The following is an 18434-nucleotide window of genomic DNA, read 5'->3' as shown; positions in this document are numbered from 1 at the left end:
TACAACAAACAGATCAAGCGCTTTCCGCTGTTGCCACCTTGTGTCTCAGCCCCATCGCCATGGCTGCCCACTTCCCCCTCCCCCTCGCCTTCCTCCTCCTCTCCCACCTCGCCCTTGCCTCCTCCTCTCTGCTCACTGTCGATCACTACCGCCATTCCTGCCCTCACCTCGAGAAATACGTCTACCGCGCCGTTAAACGTGCCTCCAAGCATGATCGCACCGTTCCTGCTGGCCTCCTCCGCATGCATTTCCACGACTGCTTCATCGAGGTTCCTTTTGGACACTCTCTGTCTCTAGTAGTCCCGTTGAAGCGTCTGCACTTAGATTTGGTCTCGCCTCACGTAGATTTAATCTTCTTGGCCCATTTTGCAGGGATGTGACGGATCCATTCTCATCAACTCCACCTCGAACAACACGGCAGAGAAGGATGCGCCTCCTAACGTCTCGCTCCATGCCTTCTACGTGATTGACAATGCCAAAACTAAGATTGAGTCGGTCTGCCCTGACGTGGTGTCCTGCGCTGACATTCTCGCCATCGCTGCACGTGATGCTGTAGCCTTGGTTCGTTTCTCTATCCTTCTGTAATGATCTTCTCTACACGTCTTTCCTTTCTTTATTTAACTCCGCTCTACCACTTCTAACTCTTGCTCGTCTTAACGTTTGGAAGATGTTTTGTACATTTTAGAAAACCAGAATCAAACTTCGTCGCTTTTCCGTCTTGACACTATATAGGACGTAGCCAAGGTCTTTACGTGATCTGCATTATCTTGCATCGCGCATTAAGAGTTCACTTTCTATCTATGTGTTTAGCTGTTTGTGGATATCGAATGCGGGACTAGGTGTGCCATATGCTGTTGGAGCATTCGATCCCGCGAAGCTCTTTTCCACAATTTCGAAATTATCCTACAACTGACCATACTTCATTCTTTCTTTACCGGGTGCAGTCGGGGGGGCCTCGTTGGTCAGTGCTAAAAGGACGCAAGGACGGCAGGGTGTCTAATGCCTCAGAGACAAGGGGGTTGCCCGCTCCAACGTTCAACGTCTCCCAGCTCACACAAAGTTTTGCTCTAAGAAACCTTTCAAAAGTAGACATGGTGACACTGTCAGGTGCAATCCCCTGAGCTCTCCTGTTATGTCTTTTAGTGGCATCTTACGTTATCTTATAATATCTCGATTCTGAAACTCAAGCTTCGAACGATGCTAGGTGGCCACTCCTTAGGATTTTCCCACTGCTCATCGTTCAACACTCGGCTATTCCATTTCGACACGCTCAACGACATCGACCCCACCATCGAAGACAGTTTCGCACAGACATTACGGGCTACATGCCCTCAACACAATCGCAACCATAGCGCAGGCGTATCGTTGGATTCCACTGGGAAAACCTTTGACAATCGATACTACATAGACATCGCGCAAGGCAAAGGTGTATTCTCGTCCGATCAGGCCTTGTTCGCGGACCCCGAAACAAAAGCCATCGTCCTAGACTATGCCACTAATGCGGCGGCCTTCTTCAGCAATTTCGCCATTTCCATGGTCAAAATGGGAAATGCTGGGATCAAAACAGATGCAGACGGAGAAATCCGTAAGGATTGCCGTGTTGTGAATCCATCTACTTGAGAAGACACTCCACTGTACTCTTCAGTTTTAATGTGACTGGCGAGCCAAAGATATAGCTTACACCAGTTTCAAGCCCTAGTTTTACTCAAATCTACACAGCAAAGGCAATGTCACAAGTGTTCATATTGTAAACCGTATTACACAGAATTTGAGCTTTAACAGTTTGACTGAATATTGTGAATATGGACGTGACAACAGTAGTAATAGCTATAACGTAGCGTTTCATCAATTTAAACCTCACACCTGAAGCAACAACTATTAAAGAATACATCGAGTTGCTTGTAGTCAATGAGCTGTTGAGGAACTTTTTGATTTGCCGACTTTTTTTGTTTGCTCGCACATGTAATTTGAGCGAGACATGGATAACATGATTTCGATTGATTGTGAAGGCTTGCAATAATTTGGTGAACTACAATTATTAATCCGTTGTCGAAGCTTATTGGATATAACTTAACATCGTGGTACAAATGCAAAAGTGGCTTGAGGATTATTTTCTTTAACAAATGGGTGGAAATAATTGACATAGTAATAATATTCAGCATTTTTGGAGTTTCTCCCTTCGTTTAAACTTTTTTCTAAAATGATCAATAAAATGCGAAATTGGCTGAATTTGCAACACTACAAAGGTCACCTATATATTTTTACATCTTATTCATGCCTTTTTTAAACACCTTGCATCCTTGATTTTTGATAATATCAAAACAACTTGTTTGGAACCCATTCATGTTTTTTTTCACAAGAAACCCTCATAAATATATTTTTTGGGAGACTTTTCAAAAGATTCCATTTTCTGTGAATCTAGTAGGGATTGCCTCTTCATCCCTTGCTATCTAAACAACCTTTGCCACCCAAATTGGGTCACCTTGGTCATCCATGTTTAATTTTGGATTAGGTGCCCACAATTCAATGGAAACACCCTCTTGAATTTTGTCAAATTGCACAAAATCTTCTAAGGGCTTGTCACCTTTCCTACCATAAAATCTTTGCATTGTTTAGCTTCTTCCATATACATTGTTGTATCTCCACCAAATTTAGATCGTAGTGACTCATTTTATTGTGGCCAAAAGATTTAAAGTATTCTATGTACATTCAATTTTCTTGTTCTTTTTCATATTTAACCAGAGCCTTCATTAGACTTGATTATCTTCATATTTTCATTTGACTACTCAAGAAATTTTTGCATCATAGTTTTAAAATATGACATGTAGAAGGGTTGCAAGATTTTCATTTTATCTATATCAAATGATCTATTTTTTGGAAAATATAGATTCATCCAATAGAATTAATATAGTATTGAAGAATATGGAAGCAAGTACACACAAAAACATGAAGCAAGAAAACAAAGTGGATTAGATTGGATTGAGTGCGTGACCACTACTTACCTCACAAGATACTTAAGTACAAAGATACATAGGACACCCATGGCTACATGGAGTGTGCTAGCTAAAGCACAAAATATTGGGAGGGAAAAAAACTTGCACTAACTGGAGTAAAAAGTACCCTATCCTATACTTTACATGATCATCGGATAATCCTGTAACAAAATGCTTACAAACCTCACTAGGGTGATGCAATGACCAAGTACAAGGTAAAATATGACATCGATAACCAAAAGTAATTAAATTTAAAAGCTTGCAAAATCATTCAAACCTTTCATGAGGCAAAGCCTTAGTGAAATTATTATATATTTGCCACATTATCATGTGTAGGCACATAGACACTCTCTCCCTAACACAATAATAGCGCATTTCAGTGTGCTTTGTGTGATCATGAAACAAAGGATTCTTTTGGTAACTGCTAAAGCACTTTGATTGTCAATTAAGATAGAGATAGTAGATGGCTGTTCTATATCCAAATTAGCATATAATTGTCCAAGTCATAGACACCCAATAATAGTTGCAAATTTTGCCTTGTATTTGCCCTCATAATTAGAAATTTCCACCAGAGGTTCCTTGTTGCTCAACTAGGAAATTCATACACTATCTAAGAAGAATCTAAGTCATAAAAGGCATGTAGCTATGGATTTATCCCTTAAGGGGTGCACTATGAAGAAACCTTATCTATAATGTACATTCAAGGGGTATTAAAAAAACCCATTACCTATAAATTATTCATGAATAAAATGACCCCTTTTTCTTACGGTTGTTCTGCAAAATTGATTCAGAAAACCCCTTTGTATATGTACATTTGTAAATTTTGCTTAAATGTTGAATTAAGACCCCCCTTCATTTGAACGCACGTGGTAACTTTAGGGATTTGGGAGGAGTTGTTTTAAATTCGCAAATTAAAACATTTTAAACATTTTTAGGGTCCTTGGAATGATTTAAACTAGTCTATGACTGAATTTTTACCGGCATCAGTTGTTGCAAGTTACCACATTGTAAAACAACACACTGTGTTGTAACATGATGAAAACAGTACCAAATGATAATGCCGTATACCAAGTGCTATGGCATATACCGCACAGTAGGTTTAATCTACCACGTGGGATGATAATAACTATCGGATGATATTGTTAATTCATTGTGCGGTGTAGTTGATTATATATATTATGCACCTATTATTTGCATTCTCGAGATTCCAGTACTACTTGGAGTCTCGTTAAAAATGAAGAAGTATAAGCAAAAGGATAAACAAAGATTCCAAACAAATTTGTAAGCTTTTTAATCCTTTTAAAAGTGTCCAGTGTCAATGGTGGGCTCACTTAGGCTACGTGATATCTATCCACACTAGGAATAAATGCAAAGCTCTTAGTTTACAATTTATCATTTGAGTTTTAAAAAGAACATTGGTTTCATGAAGAAAATCATTTTTTTGTAAGAAGTTTGCAGTTACTTTCATGACAATATGAAAAGGAAGGATGTTTTTGGTGGGCATAAACTGTATAGTGTCCAAAAATTAGTGAAAAAAGAATATGTTTTTAGTAGCGAGAAACTATATAGTTTTTAGTATTCATAAACTTGCATTGTTGTAAAAAATTCACATGTTTAGTAGTCATAAGCTATATAATTTTTAAAAATAGTAGAAAAGGTAAATGTTTTTGAAAGAAAGCATCTATGTGCTAGTGGGGAGTCCACATATGCTGACTCGTACCTACTCACATATGGATACAAAATATCTTTGTCACATGTGCCAATGTGGGGCCCACATATGTCGACTTGTAACTGCTTGCATATGGATGTAAAATACTAGATAATGCATTTTAGTTTATAGTTATTTACTAGAAAAAGAGATATAGTTGACTTTGGCTGATTGTGGCTGGCTTTTGCCAACTGATAACAACCCGTTGAAAGTGTGTAGCTCAAAATTGCAAGCTTGTATCAATCTACAGATTACATGCTAGAGATCGTTATGGACCATACTTGTTTAATTGTCAGTAAGACACAATTCATGGCATATTATAACATGCATTGCATTATAGTTTTTAATACTTTACTTTCATAATGATTAACTAAACTTATGTTAGGTATGTCAATGAAGTTTGTTTAAACATGTAAATCATTTTGAAGAAGAATTGATGATAGTATAGATATTAGAAATTATACCATTCTAACCTAACTAGGTGTCCTTTACTTCATAGATCCAAACAAAGAATCATGATAACTGCACATGTAAGTATTGCTAGCTACTGCACTAGTGTGTATGAAATACTAACATTTGTGTATAGAGCATCATGCTACAAATGATCTTAGTCCAGGTAGATGCTTCGAGAGAGAGTGAGACATGGAAAAGGATAACTTTCCATCCCATGCCTATATCCATAGGCAGATTACCACGTCTATAACCATCATATTATATCGGGAGGGGGCAAGATGATTGGATGGTTTTTTGTCTCGATGTTGTTAGAATAATGCTAAGTGAACTTATTGTTTTGATGCAAGACATATTGTCAAATCAATTCGAATAAGCTAGGATACTTATTGAGACACAAATTTTGATGCAAGACTTATTGAGAAATAAATTTTGATGCAAGATAGGAAACTTATTGTGTGACAAAGAATATGAAACATTTGCACATTACTGAATTGTTTATATGTGTATAGAGAAAAGAACATGGCTCCAGAGAAATGAGTGTGAAACCTTGTAAAAGCATGTGATTATGTTATGCTTCTAAGTGCCACAAAGTGGAGATGTAACATCTTCTATGTCAAAGAGTACACAAATTCAGGTACTAGAATGCATAAACGCTCCCTAGGCAATCCTTAAAGAAAAATCATAAAGTGCAGAGGGTCGGGAGTGAAAAGAGTGGTAGCCATTTTGGGAGGTGAAACATCAGTAAGTGTAGACATAATTGTGGAATATATAGTTGCACGCAACCAGTCCCAACTTATAATTGAAGGAAGAAACATGGGTCTTAGATCTCCACATGAGCAGTGATCAACAACTATGGAAAGTTGCTCACAAAGTGCAATGGTGCATAGTAGTGGTACATCACAACAAGACAAAGCACCTACAGATGCACACACAAACGCATTTACTCAACTAAAAAAAAAACTTACGAGCGCATCTATTTGCATGTCTATTTGCACATCTACAGACCCAAGCCTAAAGGTGCATCTATATAGCAGACAGACGTGCCTATAGACGCGCATATAGATGCATAAATAGATGCTCTACTAGAAAATTTAAAAAAGAGACAGACACATCCTTAAACGCATTTATAGGCACATTTACGACCACGTTTATAGGTGCGTTTGTAGACATGCAAATAGACGCCCCTTGAACAGACAGACGCATATATAGACGTGTTTATAAACACCTTGATAGACGCGTTACATAATATATGTTGTGTATGCTATGTAGTTACAGGAATCCCATTTCCACATTGTGTAATTCAATTCTTACAGCCAACCACATTTTAATTAGCACTCTTGCAAGCACGTCTATAGCCGACAATTACAATTCCAAATAAAACATTACAACTCCAAAATGTTTAGTTCACAAGGCATTAATTGATAGAACGTTGCACAAAAAAATTGAAAGCTAAAAAAATAAAAAGAGTGTATGTACATATAGCATGAAGCTAAGCCACACCTTGTGGCTTCAAGTACCAAAAATAAGAGGAGTATATATACAAGAGGCATGAAGCCAAGCCAGTGGCTTTAAGTACAAAAAAGAGTAGCTAGCACTACTTCTACGACTAATCTAAGTTCTCCACGTCCTCGCTCCCTGCTACGCTCCCTTCTACGCTCCCTTCTCCACCTCCTTCTTCCTTCTCTTCTTCCTCATCTTCTTGTGCAGGGGCTTGTAAACAAGGGACAACATATATCAATGTATGAGAAATCAAATCTTCTCTTATAATATTGACATTATTTAATTACTTTCAAATACCTCGAGGGGCGCTCCAGTAGCCTGGATATACTGCTCCTCAGTAATCAACCCATCATTATAGAAGTGCCTCCATGTATCTCCTCTGCGATGGTGGCAGTGGTAGGCTATCTCGACAGGAGTAGCGAACATGCCCAGGATATCAAGCTGCAACATGACACAATTTGCGGAGGGGTTAGTACAAATAAACAACCTCCTAATAAACTACATAAACAATATAATTTGAGATCGATACTTACAAATTGGGCCTCCCATGATTGAACACCCCCTGCTCTAAAATGCACGCTTCCATATTGCTCCATTTGGATCCTTCGTACCTCCACGTGTTGCAGATTGGGTTCCTCCTTTGCCGACTTCATTGCTTTCTTCCACTCACGCTTGTGAGCGGTGTGGGGCGGGCCCCTTGGTGGTTGACCTCCCTCGAGCCCGGCAAGCTCCGCTAGGGCCTGCCTCTTAAGCGAAGATTTTTTATTGCCAAGTATCGTAACAATCTTTGACTTGGCCCATTTATCTATGAACTGAACATTGGGGGGATTAGGATACCTAGAGCAAACAGTACCTCAACAACCTCTTTGGATGGTCTTTGTAGTGAATAAAGCAATCTCTGTAATTGTTAGCAATTACAGACTGCATGAAGGCCATGATGTCCTTCCCCCGTGCATCCATCAAGATGCCTCCTGTTTGAGTGATGTCATAGTAGATCATACCATCACCCGAAAGCACGTCTAAATCATCTGAATCATCCTCGTCCCCACCATCACCCCTCCCAAAGCACTGTGCCATGCATTCCTCACCGCTCTCCCTGCTACTATGCCTGCTACTGTGTTGTGTCAAGCTACTATGCTGGCCACTCATAGTTGGAGAAGCGACTCTCAACTACATGGGACTACATGGGCCACTCGTAGCTGGAGAACCGAGTCTCGACTACACAGGAGTACGCCGACGGCTCTGCGAGGCAGAAGGGCCTCTTGATGGCATGGGTGAAGGGGCATAGGATGGCATGGGGGAAGGGGCTTGGCTGTGTAGCCAGTTGGGCTGTGTTGACTCCGCTGGGGTAATCTTAGCTGGTGTGGGTTAGGGTGGTTTGGAGTCTGTAGTGCCAACTCCTAGGGGGTGTTTAGAGTACTTGTCATGTAGCCGTATAACTCCCTAGGACTGGGAGGGTGCCCCAAAAGGTTATATAACTCCCGAAAGAAGATTACTCAAGAGCTGAGAAGAGAAAAGGAGAGAAAAAGAGAGTAGAAAAGAGAGAAAAAGTGGGGATAAAAGAGAGGAGAAAGGAGAGGAAAAGAGGAGAAAAAAAGAGAAAAAGTGGGGATAAAAGAGAGGAGAAAGGAGAGGAAAAGAGAGGAGAAAAAGAGAGAAAAAGTGGGGATAAAAGAGAGGAGAAAGGAGAGGAAAAGAGAGGAAAAGAGAGGAGAAAAAAAGAGAGAAAAAGAGAGGAGATAAGAGAGAAAAAATACCACGAAAAGAGAAGGAAAGAGAGGATAAAAGAGAGAAGGAAAGAGAGGAAAATAGAGGAAAAGAGAGGAGAAAAAAAGAGAGAAAAAGAGAGGAGATAAGAGAGAAAAAGAGAGACGAAAAGAGAAGGAAAGAGAGGATAAAAAAGAGAAGGAAAAAGAGAGGAAAATATAGAGTGCAATCCCTTTTTCCAATCATGCTTTCCCTTTCCATCATTCATGCAATCCCCGTCTTCAATCATGCAATCCCTTTCCATCATTCATGCAATCCCTTTCTTCATTCATGCAATCACTTATTTCCATCATTCAATATGCAATCCTTTTCTTGGAAGTGGAAGTGGAAAGGGAAAGGGAAGAGGAAAGAGAAAGGGAAGGGAAGGGAAGGGAAGGGAAGGGAAGGGAAGGGAAGGGAAGGCCAGGCTAGGAAAAAATAACAAAGCGCATCTATCTTCGCGTATAACAGCGTGTCTATAGATGCAGCTATTTGTTTCCAAAAACAGAGTAGACGTGTCTATAGATGCGCTCTTAGATGGGCTTTTAGACGTGCTCTCAGATGCGTCTATAGATGCGCTCCAACAAATGGACTATTTTAAAAACTCGAAAAGGACATGCGCCCGACACAAGCACAACACTAGTACCAAAAACATTCGTTTCTTGGATACGACAAAGGACGAATCCAAAGAGAGCAACTTTCAAAGAAGATCAACTGTAAAGAGACTTACCTTGGATAGAGGTATGGAAGCTTCTTGTCCTTCTTCAAAGCTACTTCTCTTTCTTCTCTTCCTTGTTCACCCTTTGCTTCTCTTTCTTCTCTTCCTTGTTCACCCTCTTCTCTTGTGTGCTTGGAGATGATTGTGTAAGCCTGGAGATAAGTGTTGGTGCTTGGAGATAAGTGTGGATACTCGGAACTGTGTCTGTTAAAAGCAAAGCAAGCCGCGCGACGCTAAAAGTATGTGATTTGATAGTAAGCATACCTCACAATACCACAGATCTTGAATATAGCATGTTTATTTACCTCATGCACCGTGGAGGTTATCAAAGCTAGAGATGGTGGCGGTGAAGTGCCGTTTTACTACAATTCGGACTTCCACTGGATGCATGAGGTGTTTGAAGGGGGCCTTTACAAAGAGCAAGAAAAGAGGTGTAGAGCAATTATATGGCTTGAAATCTCATGATTGGCACACGATGCTCCAAGTAAGTATTTTATGTGCATAATATCTTTTTCCTTTCAAATTTGTGAGTTAATTAGAAGCAACTAATCAACCATTCCTCATGTGTTCAATTCATACTACATACTAGCATTTCTCATAGTGCATTGAAGGACATGAAGGATTGTATTTACAAGATGGGCAAGCTTGTGAGGTACTTTACATGATACAAAATGTGATGCATATCAATGCTCCATGCAAGGTGTTCATATTGCTAATATGGTGTACTTTTTCATTTCTAGGTATGTGAGCTCAAAGGAAATAGATCCCACCATGCTTGAGAATGCTTGAGTTATATCAGTGGAGGTCGTTTGTTTAGTGGAGGAGACATTTCCACGTTCTATTCTCACAAGCCAACGACATCTCATATTGCATTTGGTGGATGAGATTGCTATATGCGGTACTATACATGCACGATGGTTGTTCTTCCTCGAGTGCTTCATGAAGACCTTGAAGGGTTTCGTGAGACAAAATGCAAGACCCAAAGGTAGCATGGCCAAGGGTTGGTTGGTACAAGAGTCACTTGTATATATTTTTGAGTTTCTTGTTGATGTGGATAGCTCTCTCCCACGACTATGGAGAGATGATGAAGACCTAAGAATGACCTCTATTGTGCCTCAAGGGAAAGGATGCAACAAAGTAATAGACACGGAGTTGCTTAATAATATCAACCTCTATTACGTGCTTAATAGTGATGTGATGAAAAGATGGGTGACAAGATACGAGGATGCAAAGGCAAGAAGACAAGAAGAAAGGGCCCTCTTTCGTACACACCATGGATCTCTGTGCCATACCCTCGGTATCTAAGAGCACTTCAAAGGATATTCATGTGGATTGGCTACTTGACAAAATGGAGAAGGCAGAGAAAAACGAGGGGATGCATATCACGATGGAAGAATGGGAGTATGCTATGGGATGCATGAGCAAGGTCGGTATATAGAATGTTATGCATAAGTTAGGAGCTTTCAATAATTTAGATTGCTTATTTAATTGATTTTGTCTTGGTGTAGTGCACTATGTTCAATGCTATATGATGTGAGGGCAAGCATTTTCAAACATAACGGATTGATGATAAGAGAAACACACAAGATTGCGGTGTCATTGCTAGCTTTGAGGGAGCAAATGGAGCCATGGATGATTATTGTGGCATAATCCAAGATATTATTAAGCTTGACTTTCTATGCTTCTTTGTGTATGTTTTCGATGTAAAGGGGTTTAAGGATGTGGTGAAAAGAGGCCCTAATGCAACAATCAAATGCCATGAAAGTGGCTTTGTAACTATTGACTCCACAAAGTTTTGGCAAAGTAAGAAGGACACACTAGTACTACTGCAATAATGTGAACAGGTAAAGTACACACATATAAAAATACTCACTTTTAAATATTTGATACCTTCGATGCAAGGAAAATAACATGATTGCATTTCTGTTTGAATTAGGTTGTCTATCAACCAATGGTGGATAATAATAGATGGTGGCATGTCATACCTATTATGCCACGTTCCAAAGTGATGTATAGTACATTTACTAATATGGAGCATATGGAGGATGATCATGGCCATGGAGGTGATGATCTGACCGTGATACAAGAGAGGAGGATGATCATGAGATAGGAGATATAGATATTGAGGCCATTTCCCGTGAGAATGAGCCTACCATTGGTGATGTTGATTTTGATGAGCACATGAGTAGTACAAGTAGTAGTGGGTTGAATGTATTTGTAGATCTAAACACTTGTTTGGATTTTGAAGTAGATAGTTTGGCAAGGTTGATCTCATTGAGGATGCGATTGAACTGTAGCCCATCATTGATATTGGCAAAACTATTTTACATATTGTCTCATTCTTCTCACCTCACTTAATTTTTGTATATGTGGGTTTGCAAAAAAGCATTGATGTTTTTGTTAAAATTATGTGCTTTGGTAATCATGGGCAATGTTTGAAAAGTAGTGATGTACACCAAAATCTCACTTTTTGTATTCTCTATATTAGAAGGGCTTGTATTTTCTCAGTGTAGATGTGCTAATAGATGCATCAATACACACGCAAATAGATGCGCTGTTAGATGGGCCTATATTTTCTCAGTGTAGATGTGCTAATAGATGCATCAATACACACGCAAATAGATGCGCTGTTAGACGCATCCATAATTTCTCTATTCAAGCAATGCCTATCGATGTGCCCACTATTTTGCGCATCTATAGTTGCTTTGTCTTGTTGTTCAAGGTCCTTGGCACAGTTGGAAAGTTGCTCAAATGTGCATATGGAAAGGGGGAAATGTACTAATGTACCTCGTTCGAGTGTGTAACAACAATCCTTGGAAGCAGGCCTTCAAAGCACAACACATCGAGAAGGCATAACAAGATGTATTTGATGCTATGTATTGTACGGGTTATCCATTGAGCATGGAATTTCTCTCTGCATTAGATGGCAAAGATTCTAATATTTCTGTTATAGTAACTGGAGGATCATCGGAATACCTGCTTCTAAAGTAACTCCTAGTTACTTTGATAAATGCGGTCACGTAAACCAACGATACCCCTATGCAATGACGAAGCCAATGCCAGGCGGCAAACTAGTGTGGCATGGTAACCTAGAAAGCTCCGACCTAGAGAACTTATTCAGATTCGTTACGGCCAAAGTAAGGTGTCCCGACCACCTCAAGGTTCCTCTACTACCATATAAAGATCCTAAGCTGGGAACTCTATTGTTCCCTACAGGTACCTTCACGGGTGTGTACTTCACGGAAGATCTAAAATTAGCTAATGGTTGAAAGCCCACATTGGAAAAAAGGCCTGGCCTCTGTGGCCAGAGCTGGCATGGATTTCACAAGGCCTAGTTATGATGTTGTCCATAATAGCATGCTAGATGCCTACTACAATAAGATGAAAGAGGAGATGCAACAAGTTGTTTATGATGGCACTGAAAAAACAGCTTACACCATTGTAACTAACAAACGGAAGAATGTTAGCAAGAGGCTCTTGACCAATGTCTTGGTTGTGACATCTAAAGGCAAGGCCTTCTATCAATTGATTGTTACAATCAGTGAAGCCAAGACCAAAGAATTTATTTCTAAGTGGCCAAGAAGCCGTATTGAAGATATTGGCCCCGAAAATGTCATTCAAGTGATTACTAATAATACCAAGAATTAGAGAAAGTCTAGGAAAATAATAAATTGTAGATATTGGCATATTTGGGTCTCACCATGCTCATGTCACTACCTCGACCTTGTCCTTGAGGATTGGTACAAAACACCTGAGACCCAGTTCTTTAAAGCTGCTATGGATGAGGCTAGAAAAGTGGTGTTGTACTTTCTCAACCATCAGAGATTACTTGGCATATTCAGGAATCAACAACATAGAAATAACCCTTTAGATATTTAGAGATGGTGCAAAAATGATGGAACCAAGCCCACAAATCTCTTCACTATGTCAGTCATATATTAGATTTGCAATGGTGGGATTATAGTACAGAGATAGATGTGCAAATTATGCTGTCATGGCATGATCTTTTTGGAAGTTTCTTTGAGGATAGGAATGAGAATGCCTCTACTGTTACGGAACTTTTTACTTTTTGAAATAGAGAAAGGTTGTTTGCCTATTGCAGAATAAAAGAAGTAGCGAAAGAAATGCATTACACATTCATACCTTTCATGCTCAATCCCCTTATTTTATAGTCCTTGACTTATTCAATTGTCCTTGAATTTCAAACATGCCTTGTACTTCCTATACATAATTTCATAAATGTTCTAAGACAACTACAACTTAAAGAACTAAAAGATGCAAATATCATATGAGTGAAAATGATAGTTATAGCATGAGGAAGAAATCATAAAAGTGAAAGAGAAGATACAAATGTTTAAATTTATCAAAATAGAGAATTTGTCAATTGAAGCATCTTTTATCTCATGTGAAATATTTTTAATAATATTGTATCTTTATGAAATCCCATGAAGCATATCTGTAAAACATGGATATTGTGGCCCATTGCTTATGTCTTGGAGATAGGCATCCTGAGAACAAAACATTATGAGAGAAATGATTTAATAATACTTTAAGAAATACTTAAACAAATCAATCCATTTTTCACTTAAAGGAATACTTAAGAACTAATAAGGCCTATGGAGGGTCCCATCACCCCCATATGCTGGCCCTTGGGGAACCAAAAAGTGCATCTCCCTCTCTTACTTGGAGGGCCTCCCATTTCCATAGAATTAAATCTCTTTACAATTTTGGGGATGTTTTCCATCCCCAAAACGTATCTCACAGATACCCCCCCTCAAAAAAGTAAAAAACAATTTTTTCAAAAGTGTTAAAAATGCTACAAAACCCTCCAAACCTTCTCCCAAACCATTCCTATGCACCCAAATCACTTTCCAAGAACTAAATCCTATCCTTCCATAATCACTCCCAATCTATAAATCATACTCGTTGTAATCACTTTTCAGCCCCTAAATCCAATTTCTTTTCACGATTTTGTTTTGTTGCAATCCCAAACTTGCTTCCATTGATCCTATTCTAAACTCTACTAATCTAAAATCTTTTCTTCTCTCACTTCTGGTCTAGGAACCTATTTCTAAATTCCTTTCATGCCTCCATTGGAAGATCACACCAACAAGCTCAGAAAAAGAACCTTGCACATAGAGGTGGCACCAGAGTACGCTACAACTTGTCAATGCTATGGCCACAACACTTTAAAAAGAAACACTAGATCAACTACAACAATAAGGAGCAAGGCATGTTGACCTATGGAGTGGTGGTGGAATTTATCTAGTGATACTTTGACAAGATCTCCTCCTGTGTTTGAGAATATGACAAGTTTGATTCAATACATAGGAGATGGCCTTCAAGGCTTACTTCCAAGGTATTGTAAACACATTGGCCATTACAATGTTGAAGCACAATTTGACAAAGTTAATTTGTTGAGGATGGAAGGAGAGATTCAATTACTTGACTTAGATACCATGCAAAATATGATGAACAACTAACCTAAGAGCAAAAAAATATTGATTACTATGAACTTGCAAAAGCAAGGTCATAACAAGATTAATTGATGATACAAATTGTTGTACATTACTCATTACATGGTTTTTTGGGTCATCACTTTTTTAAAATTTTAATTGCAATCCAATTTATTTCTTTGGCGTTTACCTCGTGTACCTATCTTATGGATGCATCACATCCTTTATGGTCATGCTCCATGGTTCCTAGAGCAATATGGTTCATTGAATGTTTGGATTGCCAAGGGATGGAGAAGTCGCATTATAGAGCTCAAGGTGCTTATTTCAAAAGTATAAGGCACAAAAGTGGAGTTGATGGAAGTAATGACGTTTGTAAAATGTTTGAGTGGTTTTATTGTGGTATAATTGGGTCCTTCTATGCAAGGAAAAAAGCTTGGACTCAAATAGGTAAAATAAGAGGTTGTGGAAATCTTCACAGGATTCAAAAAACATAAAAGGTGGTTAGCTACTAGCTCGCAACTAGAAGTCATCTAGGAAAGCATTGGATTGCCAAACAAAATACAAATCAACATTAATCTGAACCTTAATTTAATATTTATTGTAGAGTTTTAAGAAAACATGATTTGGTCCATTGGCACATTTTCTTTCTTTAAATTAGAGTTACATTCCTTGCTTGTAGACCGATCACTTAGCATCATTCTCTTTTTGCAATCGTGCACATTCAAACAATAATGTTTGATACATGCAGCATGGGGCTATAATCATCAAGGCAAAGTTTGTGATTTTTTATTTTCTTTTGGGGGGGTACGTAATAATGCTCTTGAAATAAATGAATCCCTATATGAAGGTAAACATCTTCATACCATGGTACCATAGTACTTTCTCCTTCCTTCAAGTCTGATAGCCCTATCATCATCCATATCACGAGAGCAAAGTAAATCAGAAGAACAACTAATAAAATAACTGGATGGCCAATCTGAGATCCCCATTTATATATACAAGAACATGTTCGAGGGATAATAATAGAGGAGACAGGAGGAGGAGGAGGAGGAGAAGGAGGTAACAGCATCAAATGAGGACATAGATGATGATCAAGAGGGGAATTATCAAACCCTTAGCGATGACCAGAGGCAATCGTAAAGTTTGAAAGCATACTTGAAGAGTAGGAGTACAAAAGGCAAAGCATGGAGGAATGGGCAGAAGCATAAGAAGAAGCTAGGCAAATCGGGATTCAAATGACATAGTAGGCAAGGTAACAACAATTGGAGTAGCAATAACCACCATGGCAGAATCATGCTATAGATTTTTGCAAGCTCGACAAACTGCAAGAAATTCCTTGCCAAACTTAAAGAAAAAAGCAGCTCCTAGACGAGGCAGACTCCAAAGGTGGAGGTGGAGGACCCCCTAGAGTGTGGTGCCATGGAAAGCTTGGCATAAAGGCTTTGTTTGAGATTAGGAAGTATTAGAAGAGCGTGGAGCCTTTGATTAAGAGAGATCCATTTTCTTGATTAGTAAAAGAGATCATGCACAAGAGTACAAAAATGACCTCAAGATTCACTCTATCGCATAGGCACGTCTACAGAAGGCATGCAAAATGGCTCTCATATCCCTTCTTGAGGACACTAACTTCTGTGCAATCCATGCCAAGAAGGTTACGATCATGAGCAAAGACATGCAATTACCTAGGCAAATCAGAGGCAAGCTAACCTTTAGGCCATAAACAGTTTTGGAAACCACTTTGTAATATTTGGAGGTTGTAATGAGTTAGGACACATTTTTGATGGGCATAAACAACTTTGTACAAGTTAGAAGGATGTAATAATTTGTAATACAATATATTTGGACACAAAAGTTGATGGTTGTACCATTTTTGATAATGAAATCATTGTTTATTTTTATATGCTATATTTGAAGTTGTTTTGAGTACATGGTGAAGTCACTATGTTTATTTTTCATGAATGTTTTTGGTGATTTGGAGTATTTGTGCAAAATAATTTATTTTGACTCATTTTTTAGCTAAGTTTTTTGCAAGACCAAATATATCGAAACATTGTGGTTGCAATCAAATATAATTGATGTTTGCAAGTGCACTAATCCATTTCCAAAAGAAAATTTGAATTTTTTTCAAAAACTAGCCAAGTGTGTCCGGCATGAGATTTGGCCAGATGGCATTGCCATAAGACCAAATATTTGTCCCAATTGTTTTTCTAGATTCTTGTAGTCTCCTCATATGGTCAATTCTATTTGTATTTTCAGGATAAAAGGTAAAGGTGGATGTTTTCACCTCTAGAAGCAAAACCCAAAAAAACAAACATTCCAAAAATGCCAAATCATGTGTGCGCCGGCTCTAAACTATGTGGCCAAATGAGCTCATGCGCACATGGCTAGTTTGTCCAGTTTTTTTCAAATTTTGGTTTTGGAAATGGCTTCAAGGCACCATGGAGATAGTGCTTGGCCAAGAAATTTGTGATTGCCCTAAATGTTTTCCCCAAAATTCACCAACAAAGCATAGGCCAAAATTTATGAAATTTGACAAATTTCCTTTAGAAAAGTAATGAGAGGGACATAGAGGGTATATATAGGCATAAATTTCTCATTCGCCCCAAAGTTTGGTCCCAAAATGTTGGTATTAACGAACAAAATGTATATTTTGTGAATTTCTCTTTGAGGAAGTATTTATAGCAACATGGAGATTGCATTTGTGCAAAAATTTTGCGATTTTTTTTCCAGATTCTTGAATCCCACCGTTCGGCGAAAGCGAAAAGTTGGACGGCTCTAACTATCCACTTTGGAAGCGCAAGATGAAGACCATCCTAAGTGCATACGAGCTTTGGGACACTGCTACTGGGGTGGACATGAGGCTGGTTGCGAGACCGCCGGATCCAGCCAATGCAGGACAGCAGATAGTACCAATTGCAGATGAGATTCTCACATGGACAAGAAGAAATGTAGATGCACTATGTTCTATTGTTTGCAGTGTGAGTGATTCCTTCATGGCATTAATTCAACATTTCACCACAGTGGAGGAGGCATGGACGATCTTGAAAAATCAGTACAAGACCACGAATCAGACGTGGATTCAAAATTTGGAGACTCAACTCACGAACGAGAAATTGTCTAAGTCTGAAGTGGCAGAGAAGTTCATCACCAGGGTCAAGAATCTGCGCGATCAGATGACTGTGATTGGCATCACCATCACCAACACGAATCTAGCACAAAGGTGCATACGGATTGTCCCACCAAAGTATGAGGTCTTGTTACGGCGTTGAATACACAGAACAGAAATCCACCCCTCAACTTTGAGGATTTTAGCACAATGCTTCTGGAGGAGGGGATGCATCAAAAGATGAGGACTGGAGAAGATTCGGCTTTCTGGACTGGATCAAAGAAAGGTAAGGGTAAGGACTCTGGTAACCCATCTTCTTCTGATGATAAAAAGAGGAAGAAGAAGACTCCTCATATGGTAAATTTTGTCTGTATTTTTAAGGATTTGAAGGTAAGGTGCATGTTTGCAGAGTCCAAAGAAAAATCCCCCAAAAAAATACAAAATATGCCAATGCATGTTAGCACAAAATTGGGCTAGACAGTGCCATTGTCTCGCTCAATTTTGCAACATTGGCATGTTTAGAACATTACTCTTTTAAAATTTTCTTCTAGAGACATGCAAATAGCATTTGCATACACTATATGCATTTTCCCTAAAACATTGTGCCTAATTTTGGCAAAATAAAAATTTAAAGGTTTTTATTCCTTTTGGAGGCATGCATATAGCTTTTTTGCAAATTGTATGCATTTGCCCCAAAATTGGCCAAGTATGATTTTTTTGAGGTAATCCTTTATATTTCATGCAAAGTCCTTCA

General features: G+C 38.9%; 1 protein-coding gene across 1 annotated transcript; it reads left to right on the top strand.

The window, feature by feature from the left end:
* Positions 1-1752, top strand: LOC147893023 (peroxidase 66-like). Its single transcript, XM_087387138.1, has 4 exons — positions 1-269; positions 373-561; positions 945-1107; positions 1205-1752. Exons 1-4 carry the CDS (start codon positions 60-62, stop codon positions 1618-1620), a joined length of 978 nt encoding a protein of 325 aa, XP_087243264.1. The 5' UTR covers positions 1-59; the 3' UTR covers positions 1621-1752.
* The last annotated feature ends 16682 nt before the right edge of the window (positions 1753-18434 follow it).

The sequence above is a fragment of the Dipteris shenzhenensis genome, chromosome 16 (genome assembly GCF_047967505.1).
Source record: "Dipteris shenzhenensis isolate YYH24624 ecotype China chromosome 16, Dip_SZ_1.0, whole genome shotgun sequence".
Taxonomy (NCBI): Eukaryota; Viridiplantae; Streptophyta; class Polypodiopsida; order Gleicheniales; family Dipteridaceae; genus Dipteris; species Dipteris shenzhenensis.
The sequence above is the reverse complement of the archived record's forward strand: the minus strand, read 5'-3'. Positions and strand labels throughout refer to the sequence as shown.